At 46.0% G+C, this 24,011-nt stretch overlaps 1 protein-coding gene across 1 annotated transcript in view; it reads right to left on the bottom strand.

Annotated features, from left to right (window-relative positions):
- CAPZA1 (capping actin protein of muscle Z-line subunit alpha 1) overlaps positions 1-24,011 on the bottom strand; it is a 118,556-nt gene that overhangs the window by 75,472 nt on the left and 19,073 nt on the right. Inside the window, exons 2-4 of the mRNA XM_075335585.1 lie at positions 6,293-6,356; positions 3,711-3,762; positions 461-524 (exon numbers count right to left, since the gene is read on the bottom strand). Of these exons, the coding sequence (XP_075191700.1) occupies positions 461-524; positions 3,711-3,762; positions 6,293-6,356 (180 nt within the window). The remainder of the gene's footprint in view (positions 1-460; positions 525-3,710; positions 3,763-6,292; positions 6,357-24,011) is intronic.

Genomic DNA, 24,011 nt, shown 5'->3' with positions numbered 1-24,011 from the left:
ATCACTACAGGACTAGAACTCACATGCATGTCAGACCAGCTAATCTATGTAACCCCACCCCTGATTGGTAGCTTGCTGACAATTCAGTATATGCATGAAGCTGCCAGTCAGGGGAGTGAATGGGGTTACACACAGCCCAGAAGACTTTGCTCTGCTACATCTACAGCAGACAAAGTAGGTTCTATGAAAATGGCACCAAGCAGCTAAGTGATACATCCCTACAATCCGGGTCTCTTTTCCTACATCATGCTGTTCTCAGATTCCATAGCAAAAACCTGCTCACAGATTCCCTTTAAGGACTAGTAAAAGTACCAAAATCACAGCTATGCACCTGCCTACAGGCATTTTTCCCCAAGTACCAGGCACTCACCACACCTGACATGCATTTTTCTTCTACAGCTGCATTCGGGCCTAGATTAATAAACCTGCTTTATTCAAAAGGGAAGACAAATCTTCTTACCGAGTCATCGTAGCCTTCAATCCTTACAGGGGTAAACTGATCCATGTTGTACTGGGCAAACGCACTGTGGAGCAGAGAAGAGGTAAAATCTAAAAATCACATTGCATGTAGGGTATACTTCTGACATAAATGTTGGCATATATATCGCTGCTATGAAATTCCATCCTTAGAGAGGTCCTTTCACCGAATTATTCATGATGAGCTGGATGCAGCATGTAATAGGGGCTGCAGAGCGGAATATAACTGTTTTGTTCTTTCATTTCGCTTCTCCGTTGTGTAGATATTAGGAATAGGGATGATCAAATACCACAAATATTTGCCTTCGCGAATATCCGACGAATAGGTCGCTGCTATGCAAATATTCAATGCGTAATTTAAGTCTATGGGAAGCCCGAATAATTGTTTTTCGGGTTTCCCATAGACTTACATTGCGCATCGAATATTCGTGAATAGCGGCGACCGATTCGGCAAATATTCGCGGTATTCGATCATCCCTAATTAGGAATAAAAGTATTTGGCTCCTACATTGTTATCTTACTTTTACAGAGAAGCATTCATGTCAAACAACGATATTAACCTGCAGATATGGGGTTAATAGAGTTCTAAATCTGGCCAGCCGCCGCAATAAAAGCCCGGCTTCTGGGAGTATAAACTGAAAATTTACAAAATTTTAGTGTAATAAAGAGTTGAGCAAAAATGACGCAATGTTATGCCAATCGCGGCCAGCTCTGCCAAAACTGGTGCAGCTGGGGTGAGACCAGGGATGGCGTGACCCCTGCCTGTCTAATTCATTAGTAGCTGTGGCATAGCTTATGTCAGAAATCTTACTCCAGTCACTGATGGGCGTAAGATTTGTGCTCGCATGCGTCACTCCTCCTCGCCTATTCTGGGTGGTTAAAAAAGGATAATGGATGATTAAATTTAGTTGGTGCCTAAAATGTGATACTAAGATGAGGTCCGTGTCACTGACAACTGCTGGTGGCAGCGCAGATTCTGGCTTTTCTGCTATCGGAGATGAAAACTGAAATGGCGCCCTTTCCCTACACTGCTATGTAGACGAGAGATGGGGTCAGGGTCCGACTGCAGTCTCCTATCACTGACGTATCTACTGTATGTACGTCATGCTCAGACACTCACAAAAATGCCAGCCCATGGTGGCGGAGTAAGGCTATGTGCGCACAGTGTGTATTTATTGCGCTTTTTTATGCATTTTTCAGTGCAGTTGTCACAAATTGCATGACAATCCTTATGGCAGCAAAGTCAATGAGAATCCTGACGTTTTGTGCAGACGACGACTTTTTTCCCTTGCAGATTTGCAACAAAAATTAAACTGTAGCATGTCAATTCTTTCAGTGTTTTTTTCAATGTGTTTCCACCTCAAATGCATGAAAATACATACAAAAAAAAAATGGAAAGAGGCAAAATACACACTAAAAACAAAAAAACCCTGGGAAACAAAGTATTTTTCTTGCCAAAAGATGCAGATTTGGTGCAGAAATTTCTGCAACCAAATACTCAGCGTGCGCACATAGCCTAACATACAATATAACTTACACCAGTTAACTTTAAAAAGATCAAAAATACATTTTTTATTTTTTTTTTTTAATAAATTCCAAACATTAAATGCGTTATCTGGGAATATTAATTATTTTTTTTTTTATAATGGGCCTAAGAACTAACAAGCAGACAGTTGCCACCTTCGAACCTGTTGTTCCGGGCACTGATATCTGCCGGCACAGAGTACCGTATTTTTCGGACCATAAGGCGCACCGGATTATAAGGCGCATTATCAATGAGCGCCTGCTAAGGCGCCTAGGTTCATATATAAGGCGCATCGGATTATAAGGCGCAGCGTATTAAGGTCATGACAGCTGCGGACAGGCCGGGCTGATCTCCGGAGTGCAGGTGAGAGCACCGTAGATCAACCCGGCATGTCTGCAGCTGTCATGAACTGAACTGCAATCACCGGGGAATCAAATCACTCGGCGCTCGCGGTACAGTCTAGGCTGCACTCTGGAGCTCAGATGAGAGCTCCGGAGTGCAATGCAGGTAACTGAATCCAGGCCTGGCATTACTGGAGATTCCTCCGGTAGCCAGTCCGACGCTGCTCTTATATACAGCATTCTAACATGCTGTATATAAGAGCGCAGGCCATGCCATAGAACATAAAAAAACACTTTACTTACCTAAACCGGTCGCTACGGTGCTGGTTGGCCAGAGGGGCGACGCTGTTCTCCGGGACCGGCGCCTCCTCTTTCGGCCATCTTGCTCCTCTGTGCATGACGTGTCCATGTCATACACACTCGTCGGCACTGAGGTCCTGCGCAGGCGCACTACAATACCGCACTTTGATCAGTCCTGTGCAGGACCTCAGTAGAGGAGAGTGTGTATGACGTGGGTCCGTGTCATGCACACAGGCTTCAGAAGACAGAGGAGCAAGATGGCCGAAAGAGGAGGCGCCGGTCCTGGAGAAAAGCGCCGCCCATCTGGTCAACCAGCACTGGAGCGACCGGTTTAGGTGAGTAAGCATGTCTCTTAACAGGAGGCATAATGCTCGCTTGTAGTCATATATATAAGGCGCACCGGATTATAAGGCGCACTTTCGATATCTGAAAAAAATCATAGGATTTTATGTGCGCCTTATAGTCCGAAAAATACGGTAGTCAGACAGCTCCTGATAGCGCTCTGTGACTTCCACTAATGTCATGTCTACAGAGCAGCTCATCCTCTTCCGCTCTGTACGCAACGGCCGATGTTAGCAGTGGGGAGCTGGCTGTCAATCAGCATGAGGTTGGCGGTCACGCCCCATTGACAGAGTAGCCCGGAAGAGGAAGAGCTGACCTGTGGACATGGGGCAGAAGAATCACCAGTAGGAGCGGTCCGGGACCACACTGAACAATGCTGGTAGTTAACTAGCTTTCTGTTTATTTTTTACCATGGGCCTTAAACCTTAATACATAAAATGGTCCTAAATAACCACTTAAAAAAAAAAAAAAAAAAGGAATAGTGATACATTTCCTTTAACGAATTGGCTCCTTACTCTGCTACACCCATCAATAAAGACTGTGTACAATGTGCACATTAACAGTCGCAGCCTGGAGATGGTCATAATGGCTGCACGAAGAATCCAGCAGACAGAACAGGAGGGTCGGCCATGACAATCAGCTATGGTGGTTATCCCAGCACAGAAGATAACCCTAAATAAGAAGCTCCCTGAACTCAGCATTACATCACACGTCTGGACACTTACTGCGCCGCTCCCTCCCTGAGCAGATTGTCATTATTGAGGAGTAACCGGACATCTAAAGAAAAGAGAATACACATTAGACAGACATTTATACAAGGGCATTACACATGAGAGCTGCACGTAGTTTTCATTATACTGGGACATTATGGAGAGAAACAGGACACTGGTGTCAGTGACATGTACTGATCACTAAGAGAACAGCAGCAAGTAGTCTGAAAACTACACAATGTATGTCAGATGTAGGCCATAAAAAAATTGTGCGGGTCAGCCTGGAGGAGGACATGGCCGCATCTATGGTACTTCCCTTATTAGATGTATATAAATATACACAGGTCTGCCTGTGTGACCACATCCATCAAGGACAATGGCAGGACAGAGGCAGAGAACCAACCACATTCCAGAAGAAACAATCACCATGTAAATGCTGGCTACAAGTCAGGGCAATTGCCTATATTGATATGTTAATATCAGACCGGCGATATATGTGGTCTCTGGGACCAGACAACCATGGCCAGGGCTCCTGTGGGCCATGTGAATGGAGCGGTGGTTACACATATGCACTGAGATCACTAATTGTCGGACTCAACCATCTCCATAAGTCCCAGAAATGAGGAATGGAGAGGCAGTGTGCATACAAGATCACGGATCTATTTAAAAAGGGGCATGCGACCGTGAAAATCATTTGTACAATTGGTTGTAGTTAGTCTTCTATGGCCTGCGTGTTGCCCAGCTTGTTGATGGCTGCAGAATGACCTCAGAATCAGTCAGTGGGCTCAGGCTGATGGAACAGTTTAGGACCTCTCTTCCTTCTGAGCTCATCAGCTTTGACCACCTGAAAGATGAGCCGAGTTTTGTGGTCTTTAGGCCGGGTTCTCAGGATCAGTATTAGCAGCGTGTTGGATGTAGTGTATTTACACTACGTTGTACAGTAAAAGCAGTGTGGGTGGATTTATAGAGATATCATGCCCATTGTGCTTTTATTGTACGCAGCGTAAACTCACCTGCGATGCGACAATCCGAACCACAGCATGTCAATTTATGCTTGTGGAGACACGAGTGTTCTCAGTGGGAAGAACACAGCGAATGTCTGCAGCGCACAAACTCTTGATTGTGGGCACGGACTGCTGAATTCTCCACCAGAGAGCACTCGCATCTCCGCAGGATGGAGGACACTGCGTCCAGAACACAACGTCATCCAAATCGCGTGGACAGACCCCAACTCAGCTGATAGGATCTCAGGAAAACGCTCCAGAGTAAGCTCACTGATTCCAACACAATGAGGAATGATTGTGAATGGTGAGAATGGAAGAACCTTAGGCTATCCAAAGGGGCACCGGTGACATTTCATTTCAAGGTGGGGGCTACAGCAGTGACCACGGCCTCTGCCCCCCGACGACAATGCATTTCAGTATCCCACAAAGCACTGGGGTTCTTAAATGATGAGTCATCGCACAGAAAGTAGTAAAAAAAAAATGAAGCAATAGGGCTAGAGAGAGAATGGTGGAGACTTTTAATTATTAGAAAAAAAAATAAAATTAGAAAATGGGCAGCATAGTGGCTCAGTGGTTAGCACTGCAGTCTTGCGGTCCTGGGTTCAATCCCACCAAGGACATCATCTGCAAGGAGTTTGTATGTTATTCCCATGTTTGCGTGTGTTTCCTCCAAAGACATACAGATAGGGAATTTCAATTGTGAGCTATTTTTCCACAATTACCTGCCTGATGTACCTCGCTAGCATACAAAAATATGGCGAAGCCCACGTCATTTTTTTGGGGAACAAAAAACTCCTGCATACAGTCCTGGATGGAGGATGCTGAGCCTTGTAGTTCTGTAGCTGCTGTCTGCTATCCTGCATACACTATTGGATGGAGTATGCTGAGCCTTGTAGTTCTGTTACCCCTGCCTCTCCCTCCTGCATACAGTCCAGGCTGGAGCATGCTGAGCCTTGTAGTTCTGCAGCTGTCTGCTCTCCTGCATACACTATTGGAGAATGAAGAACATATGGAAGGAAATGACATCAGACCTTTTTTTTCTTTTTTTTTCCCCCAACAATCTTTAATGGCATTGTTCACTGATAAACGCATAAAAACGCAGTGAGCAAATACGCAGCAAAAAACGCACCAAAACGCAGTAAGAACGCATGTGTTTTTGCCACGGGTGCTTTTTTCTGCGTTTTGCGGCACAAAACGCACAAAAACGGTCATTAGAGGACCAGTAAAACTGCAGCTATGTAGTGATCCATATTCACGAGTTATGTATAACCACACACCTACTGATTGGCAACTTTTTGTGTACACTCTGCATAGGCAGAAAACTACCAAATCAGTAGTGTGGGCATGGTAAATTCAGAGTTCAACATTCAGAAAAATGGTAGGTCTACAGCAGAAAAAAAAACAAATTTCATCAAATCTGTAGCAAGCAGCCCAGTAAACGACACATCGATGGAATGAGGTTCTCTTACCCCCACATCATGCTGCTCTCAGATCACAAAAGCGTTGTGAGATTCCCTTTAAAGACTATTAGTCCAGAGTGAAAAACATATCTGGCGCCAAACAGAGCATGCCCTGTGCGTTATTCTCACTTACCGTTGAAGACCTCATTGAATTCCCCAGGGGGTGCGTGAGTGATGAATTTTGCAGCAATACGCACCTGCGGAAACATACAAGGAGAATTAGAAGACACCTGTAATGAGGCCAAATCCCCCAAACACGATGATGAAATATTTAGCGAGTGTAATGAAAAGTGTCTGTAGAGGCCGCAATCACTTCCGCCTTTACTCGTGTGCGGGCTGTGGCACACTTTAATTAGGAAGATTATTTCTTGCAATGCAATGAATCACCCGAGTTATTCTCAGACATTATTAACCTCTGCAGCTCCAGCTTATTTTTGCCTTGAAGATATGACTATTTTATTTTTTTTTTTTTTACACCCAATTCACGGATATTGCAGGAGAATTGTTTTTTATTTTATTTTTTTTAGTTTTTATAGGCCAGTGTTTAGGTGCATTTGCGTTATTGAATTTATTCAGTTTTTGTACTTTTACTGGATATGGTAGGAAAAAATCTGGGGTCCAGCTTTCCAAAAAAATCATTTATTTAATTTTTCAATTCCTGTTGACAGGGCTACTTCTTATTTATTTGCTGGACAGGACATTTATTGACACTTCTTTAGAAGGTGCAGTTTTTTGTTTATTTTCATGACATTTTTAGGATATATACTTTTATAAACAGCAATCCCAGCATCGTTCTCACGGTTTAATCTTCTCAGTGTTCTCTCTTTGATATAGGTGTGTAAGAGTCCAACATTACTGCACATGTATTTTCTACTGTTCTGTTTTTTAAAGAAAACTGTGCTTTATGGTATTTCAACCCGCTATACATAGTATTCCAGTACTTTATTGTCCGTCATGTTTTAAAGATAACCTGTCAGGTCCCCAATGCCTTTTAACCCAGCAGCATGGATACCTGTATGCCCAAATTCCCTCCCTAACCATCCCTGTGTAATGCTATTCACTAATCTGAATAAGTTGTGTTTTTTTTTTAAAAAAAAAAACCTAACAACTTTGAAACCTCAGTCTCTATGCTAATAAGGGCCATGGCTAGCCGCAGGGGGGCCGTCGCTTCCCGTGGCTAGCCGCAGGGGGGGGGGGCGCGTCGCGGGCCGTGGCTAGCCGCAGGGGGGCGCGTCGCGGGCCGTGGCTAGCCGCAGGGGGGCGCGTCGCGGGCCGTGGCTAGCCGCAGGGGGGCGCGTCGCGGGCCGTGGCTAGCCGCAGGGGGGCGCGTCGCGGGGCCGTGGCTAGCCGCAGGGGGGGGCGCGTCGTGGGCCGTGGCTAGCCGCAGGGGGGGGCGCGTCGCGGGCCGTGGCTAGCCGCAGGGGGGGGGGCGCGCGTCGCGGGCCATGGCTAGCCGGAGGGGAGGGCGCGTCGCTTCCCGTGGCTAGCTGCAGGGGGGCGCGTCGCGGGCCGTAGCTAGTGGCAGGGGGCGTCACTTGCCATGGCTAGCCGCAGGAGGGCGTCACTTGCCATGGCTAGCCGCAAGAGGGCGTCACTTCCCTGGCTAATTGGATCTCTTTCCATGTTATGTCCCTGTGGGCCTAATAACATGATTTCCATTGGTTGGTGTCACCACTAGTTCCTGGAAATCTTGGCATGCGCGTGGCTCTTTTCCTCAGATCAGTGTGAGTTTACATTAAATCAGTTTTACATGTGGTAGTCCTGAGCAAGGATTCTGTTTCACTCAAACGCGTGGACATTAAACCACCATTTCTCTACTTTGTCCTGTAATTTGCCAGTGCTGATCACACCCATCCCCATGGACATAATTGGAAAGTAACTGTGGATACTGCAGGAGCCTGGAGTGTCACACAAGCCCCCCAGGTTAGCACACCTTGAGCACTCTCTGCAGTTATACCCTGAGAAGACCCCATTGCGCTAAACATTTTTCTAGAGGAGACTGCTCCTGGTCTTCCTTGTTCTGGTCAATAATCTCTTCTTGTTTCAGCTCCAACATTGGAAATCAGGACAAGTGACCGGAGCTGCAGTCATTGTGCATTTCATATAAGAAACACCCATTTATTCCTATGCAGAAAATCAAAACCTACAATTTCATTGCGTTTTGTCACTGGCATTGACAAGTGTCAGACGATTGCAGAGCCTTTATTGGAAAGGTGATCTTTATAGGGTTCTTTAAAAAAAACAAAAACAAAACAAACCCGAAATCGATATCATGAACTTCTAACTATGCAGCGATCAGGCGAGCGCTGCAGATGATCACATCTCTCGTACACGCATGCAGACAATTCCCCATTCAATCTCTACCAGCAGTTTGTAGCTCGGCACACAGTAAGGAAGAATACCATTACGCACTTCCCACCATAGTTGCTAGGTAACCAGCCCACGCCAATGCCAACTTTATTTATCTGCTATTATAGACGCTTTGTGTTTTTATTTTAGGATTCTTTATTCACGCCTCACCATGGATTCTCCCAGGAGAATTTACTTAGAATTAACAGCAAAAGTGAAGACCACCCCTGATCACTAGAATGGGGGTCCACAAGCCTTCTGGAATGGCGTGGCAGACACAAGTGCATATCACTCGCCTTACATTGTCTATGGCCATCTTAGTCTCAGATACAATGAATGTACAGTGCCTTGAGAAAGTATTCAGCCCCCTTTAATATTTCAGCCTTTTCCCACATTTCAGGCTTCAAACATAAAGATAAAACATGTTAATGTTATGGTGAAGAATCATTAACAAGTGGGACACAATTGTGAAGGTGAACAGTATTTATTGCTTATTTTAAATTTTTGTAAAAAATAAAACTGAAAATTGGCGCGTGCAATATTATTCATCCCCTTTACTTTCAGTGCAGCAAACTCACTCCAGAAGTTCATTGAGGATCTCTGAATGATCCAATGTTGTCCTAAATGACTGATGATGATAAATATAAGCCGTGTGTAATCTAGTCTCTGTATAAATGCACCTGCTCTGTGATAGTCTCAGTGTTCTGTTTAAAGCACAGAGAGCATCATGAAGACCAAGGAACACAACAGGCAGGTCCGTGATACTGTTGTGGAGAAGTTTAAAGCTGGATTTGGTTGCAAAAAGATTTCCAAAACTTTAAACACCCCAAGAAGCACTGTGCAAGTGATCATATTGAAATGGAAGGAGTATCATACCACTGCAAATCTACCAACACCCGGCCGTCCATCCAAACTTTCATCTCAAACAGACTAATCAGAGATGCAGCCAAGAGGCCCATGATCACTCTGGATGAACTGCAGAGATCTACAGCTGAGGTGGGAGAGTCTGTCCATAGGACAACAATCAGTCATACACTGCACAAATCTGGCCTTTATGGAAGAGTGGCAAGAAGAACGCTATTTCTCAAAGATATCCATAAAAAGTGTTATTTAAAGTTTCCCACAAGCCACCTGGGAGACACACCAAACATGTGGAAGAAGGTGCTCTGGTCAGATGAAACCAAAATCGAACTAATTGGGCACAATGCCAAACGATATGATTGGTGTAAAAGCAACACAGCTCATCACCCTGAACACACCATCCCCACTGTCAAACATGGTGGTGGCAGCGTCATTGTTTGGGCCTGCTTTGCTTCAGCAGGGACAGAGAACATGGTTAAAATTGATAGGAAGATGGATGGAGCCAAATACAGGACCATTCTGGAAGAAAACCTGTTGGCGTCTGCAAAAGACCTGAGACTGGGACGGAGATTTGTCTTTCAACAAGACAATGATCCAAAACAAAGCAAAATCTACAATGGAATGAATGCTTCACAAATAAAGTGTTAGAATGGCCAAGTCACAGTCCAGACCTGAATCTAATCGAGAATCTGTGGAAAGAGCTGAAAACTGCTGTTCACAAACGCTCTCCATCCAACCTCACTCAGCTCCAGCTGTTTACAAAGGAAGAATGGGCAAGAATTTCAGTCTCTTGATGTGCAAAACTGATAGAGACATAACCCAAGCGACTTGCAGCTGTAATGGCAGCAAAAGGTGAGCTACAAAGTATTAACTTAAAGGGGCCGAATAGTATTGCACGTCCCAATTTTCAGCTTTTTACCTTTCACAAAAATTTAAAATAAGCAATAAATATCGTTCATCTTCACAATTGTATCCCACTTGTTGATTCTTCACCATAAAATATACATTTTTTATCTTTATGTTTGAAGCCTGAAATGTGGGAAAAGGTTTAAAAATTAAAGGGTACCGAATACTTTCTCAAGGCACTGTACACACAAAGGGGCTCCATCCCATGGCTGTGGTGGGGGTCCTGCAGATAGGTACAACAGTGCCAACAGATTGATCACAAAACAATACAACCAATGAGTCGGAACTTGCACCCAGACATCAGGTGGCACGGACCCCCAGAACGTGAGAGCACTGTGCATGGGTGCTCTATTTAAAGTCTAAGGCACGGATGGTCGGTGATGGGGGGGGATTATCACAGTCTTTGGCGCTGTCCACATGACAGATTTTTCCCTCGGACAGAGTGATCTGTGCAGTAATCGTGGAAGCATGGCAGATATTTATCAGAGTGCCGGATCCATCGGCAATGACAGAATTTGGATACTATCTGTGTGCTGCCCATTTTGTAATGGGCTGATAGACGAGAAGGTGGATTCATTCAGCAATGCAGTGTTATCACAGCCATCTCTGAACTTTATATTACAAAATCATACTGACCGCTTCTCTATGTTTTCTAATTTCTCAGCGTTGGAGTGGTGCTTTATATGCAGTCCCCTGTCCCATGTCATATATTCATCGTTTACGGCACCGCTCCGGTCCCACAATGCCATCTTGTGCCCGTTACTTCTGACTGGCTGGGAGGAAGAAGTTACGGCACAAGGTCTCAATGAAAGTCTATGAGAGCCAGAACAAGGCTCTTATAGGGATGTATTGATTTGTAAGCTCCGGAGCGATCCATGAAACAGTGGAGCTGCCGGCAGGTGACAAATCACAGGCGTCCGGCCAGTCTTGGAAACACAAAGAGGGTGACAGGTGAGTACAATACAGGGGGCTGCGGACTTACATTTAAAGCCCCACCCCAGCGGTGCAACAAAAACAAAACCCTGGAGTGGGGCATTAAATGCAAGGATTGTACGGAGCAAGGGATACTGGGCGAGTTCTGCTGTGAAGCTTGCATAATTGTGACTGCAGCCCTAGACTATTACTTCAGCTGTAACTCAGGCTCAGATATCTACACACATTATAGTAATTAAAACAATGTTCAACTCATAGGGTTTGGACTTCTGTAATTTCCATACAGGCAGGTACAATGTGTACCATTATATATAAGGTGCAGTCTAGATCTGCTCTATAAATCCCATGTTCTGGCAAGGAATAGAGCTAACGTCTCCATCCAGTGTGCGGGCAATCATACTGAAGACCCCTCTGCATTCAAGGAAACCCAAGTCGTCTTCTCTCCTACATTCCCTCCTTCCCTACATGGTTTCAATCCATAGCACATGCTTTTCTTAGCACAATATGCTCATGTAAGCATGTGCCATAACGGTGTCGCTCCAACAGTGGGGATCTAAAAAACCACATGGAGGGAGCGAGGAGGAGGAGGGGTGCTCCGCAGCGAGGCGGCCACTACTGCACTCAATATTCAGATAGGGGATGGTATGAATATAACGTCACTATCTGCCAATGCAGAGCTGGTGCCGTCAGCCCTCATGTAAGTTGGCAGATCATCATGGTGGCCAGGCTTCTGTCCAACCACTTGCAGAGGTGTATGATCATCTAAGCTCAACCATCTTGAGGGGTCTGCACTTGTGGTAGTCATGTAAATGTATGGAGCATATTTGTTTTATAGTATTAAAGCCAAATACGTGGCACAGTATAATGCAAAATAATTATAATACATATAACCCATATTTCACTGTGGATTTACCGCTGTCATCTTTATTCTCTGCATTGCAAATGGTGAGCTCCACAGAGGGCTATCCTGAGCATAAACGGGGATATCATCCCCACAGAGGGCTATCCCAAGCATAAACGGGGATATCATCCCCACAGAGGGCTATCCCGAGCATAAACGGGGATATCATCCCCACAGAGGGCTATCCCGAGCATAAACGGGGATATCATCCCCACAGAGGGCTATCCCGAGCATAAACGGGGATATCATCCCCACAGAGGGGCTATCCCAAGCATAAACGGGGAGATCATCCCCACAGAGGGCTATCCCGAGCATAAACGGGGAGATCATCCCCACAGAGTGCTATCCCGAGCATAAACGGGGATATCATCCCCACAGAGGGCTATCCCAAGCATAAACTGGGATATCATCACCACAGAGGGCTATCCCAAGCATAAACTGGGATATCCTCCCCACAGAGGGCTATCCCGAGCATAAACTGCGAGATCCACAGAGGGCTATCCCAAGGATAGATAGTGATATCTACGGAGAGATATCCCAAGCATAAAAGGTGAAAATCCAAATGACAGGTCAACCTACGTAGCATGTTTTCTCTGCAAAGCGTGGAACATATTTAACCTCTTATGAGCATACTTTTTATTTTGCGGATTTGGTTTTATTATGCTGCCCTTCTTCCAAGACCGCTACCATTTCTATTTCTTCATAGACAGCAGTATCTAGGCATTTTTTTTTTTGCAGGACCAGTTGTACATTTAAATAGTATTTATTTTACCATATACAATGGATGTAAAAAGTCTATACACCACTTGCAATCTAAGAGTTTTTGTAAAGTAAAGAAAAAAAAAAAAATCACACCGAGAAGAATCAATTCAGAACTTTATTTGACCTTTAATATCCTCACCTATTTACAATTCCATTGAGAAAAATAAAGATTATTTTGAGGGTGTAAAAAAACAAAAATATAATAATGTAGTTGCATAACTGAACACCACATAATTCGGGATGTGTCCTGTGTTCAGAATTAGCCAATCACATTTAAAGGGAATCTGTCACCAGGTTTTTGCTAGCTCATCTGAGAGGAGCATAATGTAGGGGCAGAGAACCGGATTCCAGCGATGTCTCACTTTCTGAGCTGTTTGCTGTCATTTTGATAAAATCAATGTTTTTTTCTGCTGTAGATCTAGCAGTTATACAGAGCTCATGAATATGTTGGACTACCTGCAGCACGCCAAGTAGTCCTGTAATGATGAGCTACTGCTGATTAATCAGTGATTTTAATCTAAACTACACTAAGCAGCCCAGTAAGTGACACATCCCTGGAATCAGGGTCTGTGCCCTTATGTTATTCTGCTCTCAAATTAGGTGTTAAGAACCTGGTGACAGATTCCCTTTAAACTCATGTTAACTAGTCAGTATACAGCTGCCATTCAAGTGATTCTGATTAAACAGAATATGAAATTTAGCTGTTCTAGTAAGATTTTCCTGACACTTTCTAATTGGCATTCTACAGTAAAAGCCACAATCCATAAACAACTTGCAACACAGCAAAGTGGATCTCATTGTTGAACGTTATGTCAGGAGTGTGGTACAAACCATTTCCAAGGCATTAGATGTACCATGGGAGACTCTGAAAATGGAAATCAAGAAGTAGCTTAAATTTGGCACAATGACGACATTACCCAGAACGAGACCCTCAAAAGGTGATGATGAAAAAAACAAAAATAAAACAAAGAAAATTGGTGCAGGAAACTGCCATGGGCCCACAGATACAATAAAGGAGCTGCAGGAATTTCTGGCAATTAGGGCATGTGACCTGCTCTGTGCAATAGGGTGGCAAGGTGGAAACCTTTTCTTACTAAGAAAAGAATTTAAGATAACATGGTATGCATATTTTGGAGCTGCTGTTCTGTTGCTAGAGCTGGGGCTTTGGTCAAGGTGGAGGGAATTAGCACTTACAAATATCAGTCAACTTTTAAATAAAACCTCTGCTAAAAAGCTTAAGAGGAACAAAAGACAATGGCTTCGCCAGGGCACGGATCTGAAACCAAATTGAAATTTGGAGGTTGACATTAATAGAGCTGTACAAAGGAGATGCTCTCACAATGTGATAGATATGGAGCTACTGGAAGGAAGAGTGGGCAAAGATTGCCAATTCTAGAAGTGTCATGCTGATGGACTCCTACCTAAAGTCACAATGCTGTCATAAGTTGAAAGGGTAAGTTAGCCAGGTGTTTCCCTTATGAGCTGCGGCCACCACCAGTGAGCCCTTATATACAGCGTAACAGAATACTGTATACAAGAGCCCAAGCCGCTGTGTAGAACGTAAAAAACAGCTTTAGAATAGTCACCTAGGGGGCGGTCCGGTCCGATGAGTGTCGCTGCTCTTGGTCCGGCGCCTCCTCCATCCTGTATGATAGTCATCCTCCTGCCCAGCGTCATTCACAGAGGCCTCCATTGCGTTCATGCGCACTTTGATCTGCGTGGCTGAGCGCAGATCAAAGTATACTAGTGCGCAGCAGTGGGTGGTCTTTGACCTTTCCTCGCGCCTGCAAATTACAATGCTTTGCTCTGCCCTCATCAGGGCAGATCAAAGTACGCATGCGCAGGACCGCAATGGAGGCCTATGTGGATGATGTAGGATGCATCACCCACATGACGCTGGGCAGAGACTGCACAGGATAGAGGCACAGGACAGAGCAGCGACTCCCACCCGACCCAACCAACCCTTAATTGCGTAGTATAAAAAGGTGGTTTTTTTTCCATTAAAAAAAAAAAAAAAAAAACAAAAAAACACACACCCAAAAAGATGTTTGCTTTTCTGAATTGTATAGAATATAGGTGACATTAAAAAAGGTGGAAAAAAAAGAAAGTTCTGAAATTATTCTTTGGTATGATGTTTCTTATACTCCATTTTAAAAGGGGTGTGTAATCTTTTCAAAAACGCTAACGTATTGAAAAACTAGAAAAAAAAATAAAGTTCAACGTGAAGTGAAAACAGCAATTCTGCCTTTGTTTTTTGACTTTCGTTTTCAATAGTGTTCATTGTATAGTAAAAATTACCTGGCAACGCGATTCTTCAGTTCAGAATACACCTACATCACTGCCAAATACCATGAAAGGGCTGTTATCTGTTCTGACATAAACCACCCCTGCACGTTGTAAAAACAAAACAAAAAAAAAAACCACACACACTGATGTATATCTATATCTGTGTCCAGTATATATATATCTCCCTATAAACAAGACACTGGATGTTAGTCATTTCTTAGGGGTCATTTGAATTGACGGATGGTCCTGGTTTCCACCTCCCGCAGGTGCTGGATACTAAACACGTGACGCGACTGTAGGGTTATGTTCACTTATACCTTTTTTCACCAATAGAAAACTATGAGAGTGAAAAAAAAAAAACTGCAAAAAACCGCAACAGAGTTTTTAGTGCATATATACTGTAGACAAAGTACATATGTAATCTGCACCCAAATAATGGGACAAAAAAAAGCAGCGAAAATGCTGCAAATCAGGAGTTGTGAACGCAGTGTTTTTACTGCCAAGAGCAGATGTTGGCTGCAGAAAAAAAAACCTGCAGCAAAAATGCAAAGAGTGAACAGAGCCTTAGTGTTCTATTTACAACTTTTTGTATATCATTTGTTTTCTTTGTAACATTGTGACGTATCATATTTAATAAGTTCTATCTTGTGTTCTTAAAGGGAACCGGTCAGCTAAAAAACATGATTTGGGTATGTGCACACTGCACTTTTTTCAGGTAGATTACTCCCAGAATCCGCCTGAAAAAGTGCCACAATAAACTGTGCACAGCAATGTCCAAAACAACATTGCAGTGCACTTATTTTGTCTTATGTTCCTTCTTTTAACCACTTCAGTGTTCGGAAACCCCGCAGCGGCTAAATGTGCCATGTTCATTCTTCAGGTGGCTTCTGCTAGGAATGCTATATGTACTTAGAAGCATACAGTGAATGCTGCCAGTGCCTCAGCCACCGCAGGAACGAGAACAAAGCTGCCTCCAGAATATGACAGTCTCAGGAAATCTTTGTGGTTACGCCTGAATCTACATGATGCGATGTGCATATACTCTAAATGCAGACCTTGTGGTGATCTGCCAGTAACTGGCATCTTAAATGTTCGTAAGGCTTACTGAAAGAGCAGCTGCAGGGAGAAAATAAAGATCTATACTCCCTGTACCCAATCACATCCAGTCATCTGGTGGTGCAGGGAGCGGTTATAGCCAATGCTCACTATACGCTCACTGTGTCTGGACTGACAATCTGCTCCGTAGTGTGGCATGCGGGTGGCAAACGTGTGTGGGTGGCGTGCGGGTGGCAAGCGTGTGTGGGTGGCGTGCGGGTGGCAAGCGTGTGTGGGTGGCGTGCGGGTGGCAAGCGTGTGTGGGTGGCGTGCGGGCGGCGCGCGTGTGTGTGTAAGCACTGCGGGCCGTCAGTTGGGGTGCATGTGGGAGGGGTGATTACAGCGCACTCACTGTCCATAATCCTGTTGCTGCCACAACTCCTGGAAGCGAGCAGGTGCGGTAGAATAAAACTTAATTTTCTCCTGGTAGTTGCTGTGTAAAACATTACTTACCTGCAGATTACCCCTGTGTCTGAGCAGTTCAAAGAACAGAGGATATGTCTGTACTTTGAAAAGACTAATAGGAAATATATCCTGTGTGAACAAGCCCTTACAGTGATGTCACCTATAGACTCCTTAGGGATCGATTTAACAAAATACATTGCCAGCTCAGCTTTGGCGCAGGCTCAGGTCATCAATGCCTCATATAGGCATGCATAATGACACGCTCCTGACGTATTGGTTAATTAGAAGCTTATGATGGATTCCATACAGTGACAGCCTCATCTCTCTGCGCATGACTGATCACCGGCAGAGGAAGCACAGCGCGCCTGCAATATAAGGACAGCTCTGTGCGCACTGGCTTTCATGGAAGCAACCAACACAAGATGCTACATATGGGAAGCCCAGAAGTACTGGATCATTTTTACTGTCAATGCAAAAACTCACATTATTTGTGGATTGTTACAAATATGTGGTGTAATTTGTGGTGAAAATACATGGCTTTCCACATTATAATGTAACAATAGTCTCCCCCGCCCCTGTGGTCCCCACATAGCTTCTCATGAGCCAGATCAGACACCCATACTTTGCACTGACGAGGGGAAATCACCCTGAAACACTGTCTGCAAATTGGGATTCTGATCTGGCATAAATCCTAGGTCATAGGAAAAGGCTTGTTAAAAGGCCACTTTTGACTTTTAGGATTGCGGCTTCCAATAGGTGGCGCTAGAGTTTGTCTCCTTTCCTGGAGAGACAATTTCCACATCATAATGTAAGAATACGTCTGCCCCGATTCCTGTACAGATTTTCATCCACCGTGTGTGGATGAGTATCTGTACATTGTGCAGTGTGGATCTGCCATGTCTGAACCGGCAGTACGGAGTGTGTGGAGACAGTGGTTCGATACAATATTTAGGGGTTTACATGGCACAAAGGAAGGGGAGTCACTACACATGCATTGTTTTTCCTTTCTTTTATGTAGAAACAGAAGGATGTAGACATGAAAGATTACAGACAGGAATGTGATGTGGAAGAGGAGGCCTCGGAGAATCCTGAAAATGCTTAATAAAGTTCATGTGTGCGCCTGCAGCCCGCCTGACATTGCACAACTGGGGTGTACAGACATGTCCCACCAGGGACAGAGCAGATGTCAGCAGCGCCTCTCACAGGGACTTCCTGCTTCAGCTTTTTTTTTACCATTTCAGGCAATTTTCACGAACCTTTCTGAACTGACTTCCCTTCAGCGGCTTGGATTGTGTTAACCCCTCCTCTGCCTCAGCAAATGCCGCATTCATTCCTGGTGACGGGGAAAAAAAAACCAAAACAGGACTATTTTGTTATCTGGCAATGTGCTGGGGCAGGAACTGATGGAAAGGATCCTGTACAGTGCTGTCACATGTGGATTTTCAGCATAAACATTATGATGGGGGATATATCCACAATATCTGCACATGGCAGGCTCCACAGTCTGGTGTGATCCAAAAGACAAAAAGAAACCACTAAAAAAATTGCAATTATGCCTTGCAGATTAGTATTGCCGCTCAGTCCCCTTCACTTACAGGTGTACTCCCAACTCCAGGGCCCTATCCCAATATATACCGTGTTTTTCCAAAAATAAGACCTCCCCCAAAAATAAGCCCTAGCAGGGATTTTCAGCATTTTCGGAGAAAGGCTTAAATATAAGCCCTCCCCCGAAAATAAGCCCTAGTCGCAGATCAATAATGAAGTGTCCGTGCAGCTAAAAAAGGTTACAAATACTGCAGGACACTTCATTATACACAGCGGCACCCGGCAATTACACTCACCCGACGCCGAGCAGCAGGACCTGCAGTGATCACACACCCGCACACGTCAGATCGCACGCACAGACGCCAGATCGCACGCACAGACGCCAGATCGCACGCACACACGCCAGATCGCACGCACACACGCCAGATCGCACGCACACACGCCAGATCGCAGGCACACACGCCAGATCGCACGCACACACGCCAGATCGCACGCACACACGCCAGATCGCACGCACACACGCCAGATCGCACACACACACGCCAGATCGCACACACACACGCCAGATCGCACACACACACGCCAGATCGCACACACGCCAGATCGCACACACACACGCCAGATCGCACACACACACACGCCAGATCGCACACACACACACGCCAGATCGCACGCAAACATCAAATCACACACACAAACATCGGATCGCAAACACACTCACCTCATCCAGCGACACCGAAGCCGGGAGAATCCTGGGAGGCAGTGCAGTGGAGCGCAAAGAACAGGACCTGCGGTTGGACACGTGATTTGCTCTCATTCCCTGCTGCCGTAAGTGCTGGATGTGATGTGTGTGTGTATCTGATCGGCTGTGTGTGTGTGTGTGTGTGTATCTGATCGGCTGTGTGTGTGTGTGTGTGTGTGTGTGTGTGTGTATCTGATCGGCTGTGTGTGTGTGTGTGTGTGTGTGTGTATCTGATCGGCTGTGTGTGTGTGTGTGTGTGTGTGTGTATCTGATCGGCTGTGTGTGTGTGTGTGTGTGTGTGTGTGTATCTGATCGGCTGTGTGTGTGTGTGTGTGTGTGTATCTGATCGGCTGTGTGTGTGTGTGTGTGTGTGTGTGTGTATCTGATCGGCTGTGTGTGTGTGTGTGTGTGTATCTGATCGGCTGTGTGTGTGTGTGTGTGTATCTGATCGGCTGTGTGTGTGTGTGTATCTGATCGGCTGTGTGTGTGTGTGTGTGTATCTGATCGGCTGTGTGTGTGTGTGTGTGTATCTGATCGGCTGTGTGTGTGTGTGTGTGTGTGTGTGTATCTGATCGGCTGTGTGTGTGTGTGTATCTGATCGGCTGTGTGTGTGTGTGTGTGTATCTGATCGGCTGTGTGTGTGTGTGTGTGTGTGTGTGTGTGTGTGTGTGTATCTGATCGGCTGTGTGTGTGTGTGTGTGTGTGTGTGTGTATCTGATCGGCTGTGTGTGTGTGTGTGTGTGTATCTGATCGGCTGTGTGTGTGTGTGTGTGTGTGTATCTGATCGGCTGTGTGTGTGTGTGTGTGTGTGTGTGTGTGTATCTGATCGGCTGTGTGTGTGTGTGTGTGTGTATCTGATCGGCTGTGTGTGTGTATCTGATCGGCTGTGTGTGTGTATCTGATCGGCTGTGTGTGTGTGTGTGTATCTGATCGGCTGTGTGTGTGTGTGTGTATCTGATCGGCTGTGTGTGTGTGTGTGTATCTGATCGGCTGTGTGTGTGTGTGTGTGTATCTGATCGGCTGTGTGTGTGTGTGTGTGTATCTGATCGGCTGTGTGTGTGTGTGTGTATCTGATCGGCTGTGTGTGTGTGTGTGTATCTGATCGGCTGTGTGTGTGTGTGTGTATCTGATCGGCTGTGTGTGTGTGTGTGTGTATCTGATCGGCTGTGTGTGTGTGTGTGTATCTGATCGGCTGTGTGTGTGTGTGTGTATCTGATCGGCTGTGTGTGTGTGTGTATCTGATCGGCTGTGTGTGTGTGTGTATCTGATCGGCTGTGTGTGTGTGTGTGTATCTGATCGGCTGTGTGTGTGTGTGTGTGTGTATCTGATCGGCTGTGTGTGTGTGTGTGTATCTGATCGGCTGTGTGTGTGTGTGTGTGTGTATCTGATCGGCTGTGTGTGTGTGTGTATCTGATCGGCTGTGTGTGTGTGTGTGTGTGTATCTGATCGGCTGTGTGTGTGTGTGTGTGTATCTGATCGGCTGTGTGTGTGTGTATCTGATCGGCTGTGTGTGTGTGTGTGTGTGTGTGTGTGTGTGTATCTGATCGGCTGTGTGTGTGTGTGTGTGTGTGTGTGTGTATCTGATCGGCTGTGTGTGTGTATCTGATCGGCTGTGTGTGTGTATCTGATCGGCTGTGTGTGTGTGTGTGTATCTGATCGGCTGTGTGTGTGTGTGTGTGTGTGTGTGTGTATCTGATCGGCTGTGTGTGTGTGTGTGTGTGTATCTGATCGGCTGTGTGTGTGTGTGTGTGTATCTGATCGGCTGTGTGTGTGTGTGTGTGTGTGTATCTGATCGGCTGTGTGTGTGTATCTGATCGGCTGTGTGTGTGTGTGTGTATCTGATCGGCTGTGTGTGTGTGTATCTGATCGGCTGTGTGTGTGTGTGTGTGTGTGTGTATCTGATCGGCTGTGTGTGTGTGTGTGTGTATCTGATCGGCTGTGTGTGTGTGTGTGTGTGTATCTGATCGGCTGTGTGTGTGTGTATCTGATCGGCTGTGTGTGTGTGTATCTGATCGGCTGTGTGTGTGTGTGTGTGTGTGTGTGTGTGTGTGTGTATCTGATCGGCTGTGTGTGTGTGTGTATCTGATCGGCTATGTGTGTGTGTGTGTGTATCTGATCGGCTATGTGTGTGTGTGTGTGTGTATCTGATCGGCTATGTGTGTGTGTGTGTGTGTATCTGATCGGCTGTGTGTGTGTGTGTGTATCTGATCGGCTGTGTGTGTGTGTGTGTGTATCTGATCGGCTGTGTGTGTGTGTGTGTGTGTATCTGATCGGCTGTGTGTGTGTGTGTGTATCTGATCGGCTGTGTGTGTGTGTGTGTATCTGATCGGCTGTGTGTGTGTGTGTGTGTGTGTGTGTATCTGATCGGCTGTGTGTGTGTGTGTGTGTGTGTATCTGATCGGCTGTGTGTGTGTGTGTGTGTATCTGATCGGCTGTGTGTGTGTGTGTGTATCTGATCGGCTGTGTGTGTGTGTGTGTATCTGATCGGCTGTGTGTGTGTGTGTGTATCTGATCGGCTGTGTGTGTGTGTGTGTATCTGATCGGCTGTGTGTGTGTGTGTATCTGATCGGCTGTGTGTGTGTGTATCTGATCGGCTGTGTGTGTGTGTGTATCTGATCGGCTGTGTGTGTGTGTGTATCTGATCGGCTGTGTGTGTGTGTGTATCTGATCGGCTGTGTGTGTGTGTGTGTATCTGATCGGCTGTGTGTGTGTGTGTATCTGATCGGCTGTGTGTGTGTGTGTATCTGATCGGCTGTGTGTGTGTGTATCTGATCGGCTGTGTGTGTGTGTATCTGATCGGCTGTGTGTGTGTGTATCTGATCGGCTGTGTGTGTGTGTATCTGATCGGCTGTGTGTGTGTGTATCTGATCGGCTGTGTGTGTGTGTATCTGATCGGCTGTGTGTGTGTGTATCTGATCGGCTGTGTGTGTGTGTATCTGATCGGCTGTGTGTGTGTGTATCTGATCGGCTGTGTGTGTGTGTGTGTATCTGATCGGCTGTGTGTGTGTGTATCTGATCGGCTGTGTGTGTGTATCTGATCGGCTGTGTGTGTGTGTATCTGATCGGCTGTGTGTGTGTGTGTATCTGATCGGCTGTGTGTGTGTGTATCTGATCGGCTGTGTGTGTGTGTGTATCTGATCGGCGCTGTGTGTGTGTGTGTGTATCTGATCGGCGCTGTGTGTGTGTGTGTGTATCTGATCGGCGCTGTGTGTATCTGATCGGCGCTGTGTGTATCTGATCGGCGCTGTGTGTATCTGATCGGCGCTGTGTGTATCTGATCGGCGCTGTGTGTATCTGATCGGCGCTGTGTGTATCTGATCGGCGCTGTGTGTATCTGATCGGCGCTGTGTGTATCTGATCGGCGCTGTGTGTATCTGATCGGCGCTGTGTGTATCTGATCGGCGCTGTGTGTATCTGATCGGCGCTGTGTGTATCTGATCGGCGCTGTGTGTATCTGATCGGCGCTGTGTGTATCTGATCGGCGCTGTGTGTATCTGATCGGCGCTGTGTGTATCTGATCGGCGCTGTGTGTATCTGATCGGCGCTGTGTGTATCTGATCGGCGCTGTGTGTATCTGATCGGCGCTGTGTGTATCTGATCGGCGCTGTGTGTATCTGATCGGCGCTGTGTGTATCTGATCGGCGCTGTGTGTATCTGATCGGCGCTGTGTGTATCTGATCGGCGCTGTGTGTATCTGATCGGCGCTGTGTGTATCTGATCGGCGCTGTGTGTATCTGATCGGCGCTGTGTGTATCTGATCGGCGCTGTGTGTATCTGATCGGCTGTGTGTGCCTGCGATCTGCTGTGTGAGTGTGTGATCTGCTGTGTGTGTCAGCTAGCAGCAGGGTAGGATGGCGTGCAGCACCGACCGGAGATCACAGGAGGACCTGGGAACCACGCAGACGTCCTGGTCTGGTAAGTATGAGTCTCCTGGGAAGTGGGGGGTGGGGGTGGGTCTGCTTTTTTTGGGGGTAAACTTACCCCCAACCGTGTTTCTCCAAGAACAAGACCTCCTCCAAAAATAAGCCCTAGTGCTTTTTTGGGGGGCAAAAAAAATATAAGATAGTGTCTTATTTTTGGAAAAACACGGTAGGTGTAGTAATAATAAATATTAGCAAATACCTCCTATTAGAAACGTACCATAGTTCTCCTGATATTACTTAGCCTAGGTATCTCTGGTTATGGCCACTAGCAACCAACTGTCACTATATGAGCGGTCGTAACCAAGGATACCTAAGCTGCAATGCCCTGCACATGAGGTAAGAGACATACCTTATCAGATGAACTATACTACTTTTCTAATTAGAAATATTTTCTGATATTATTACACCTACCACATACTAGGATAGGATCTTGGAGATCGGAGGACCCATGTAAACCTATGTGCACATGGAATTCTTTGACGAGATCAAAAATCAAGGAGTGTTCAAGCTGAATCCGCAGGAAACGTCTGATTTGCAAGAGGTTATGAAGCAGTTCAGGCTGCTTTCACACATCCGGTTTTAGCAGTGCGGCTAAATCCGGCTCTAAAACCTATGCAACGGATGCGGCGAAAAAAACGCATCCTTTGATAAGTTTTTACATGCGGCCCGTTCGATTTTTGCCAGTTGCGGCACACTATGGAGCATGCGCAGTGCAAAAAAACGCATGCGGCGGCCGGATGTGATTTTTGCCGCAGCCGGCATCCTTAGGGATGCATTGGAAAAAGCGCTGCATCGGCCGGATGCGGCGCAATGCGGTTTTTTTCACCGGACAAAAAAACGTGCCAGGCAACGTTCCATCCGGCCGCCGCATGGGCTAAATATGCCACATCCGGCAAAAAACGGACCGAACGCAAGGCCATGCGGCACAATCCGGCACTAATGAAAGTCAATGCGGAAAAACCGCAACCGGCGGTTCTGCAAAGAGCCGGATTGTACCGCACAGGAAAAAAACGGATGTGTGAAAGCAGCCTTAGGTGGAGGATAAAATTCAGTGTTAACGTGTCCTAATGCTGCAGATACAGCTGCTACCGTGCTCCCCTGAAAATAAGACCTCCCCGAAAACAAAACGTAGCAGGAGTTTTCA

Source organism: Anomaloglossus baeobatrachus, chromosome 2 (assembly GCF_048569485.1).
Source record: "Anomaloglossus baeobatrachus isolate aAnoBae1 chromosome 2, aAnoBae1.hap1, whole genome shotgun sequence".
Lineage (NCBI taxonomy): Eukaryota > Metazoa > Chordata > Amphibia > Anura > Aromobatidae > Anomaloglossus > Anomaloglossus baeobatrachus.
Note: the sequence above shows the minus strand (reverse complement) of the source record. Positions and strands in the feature narration are given on the sequence as shown.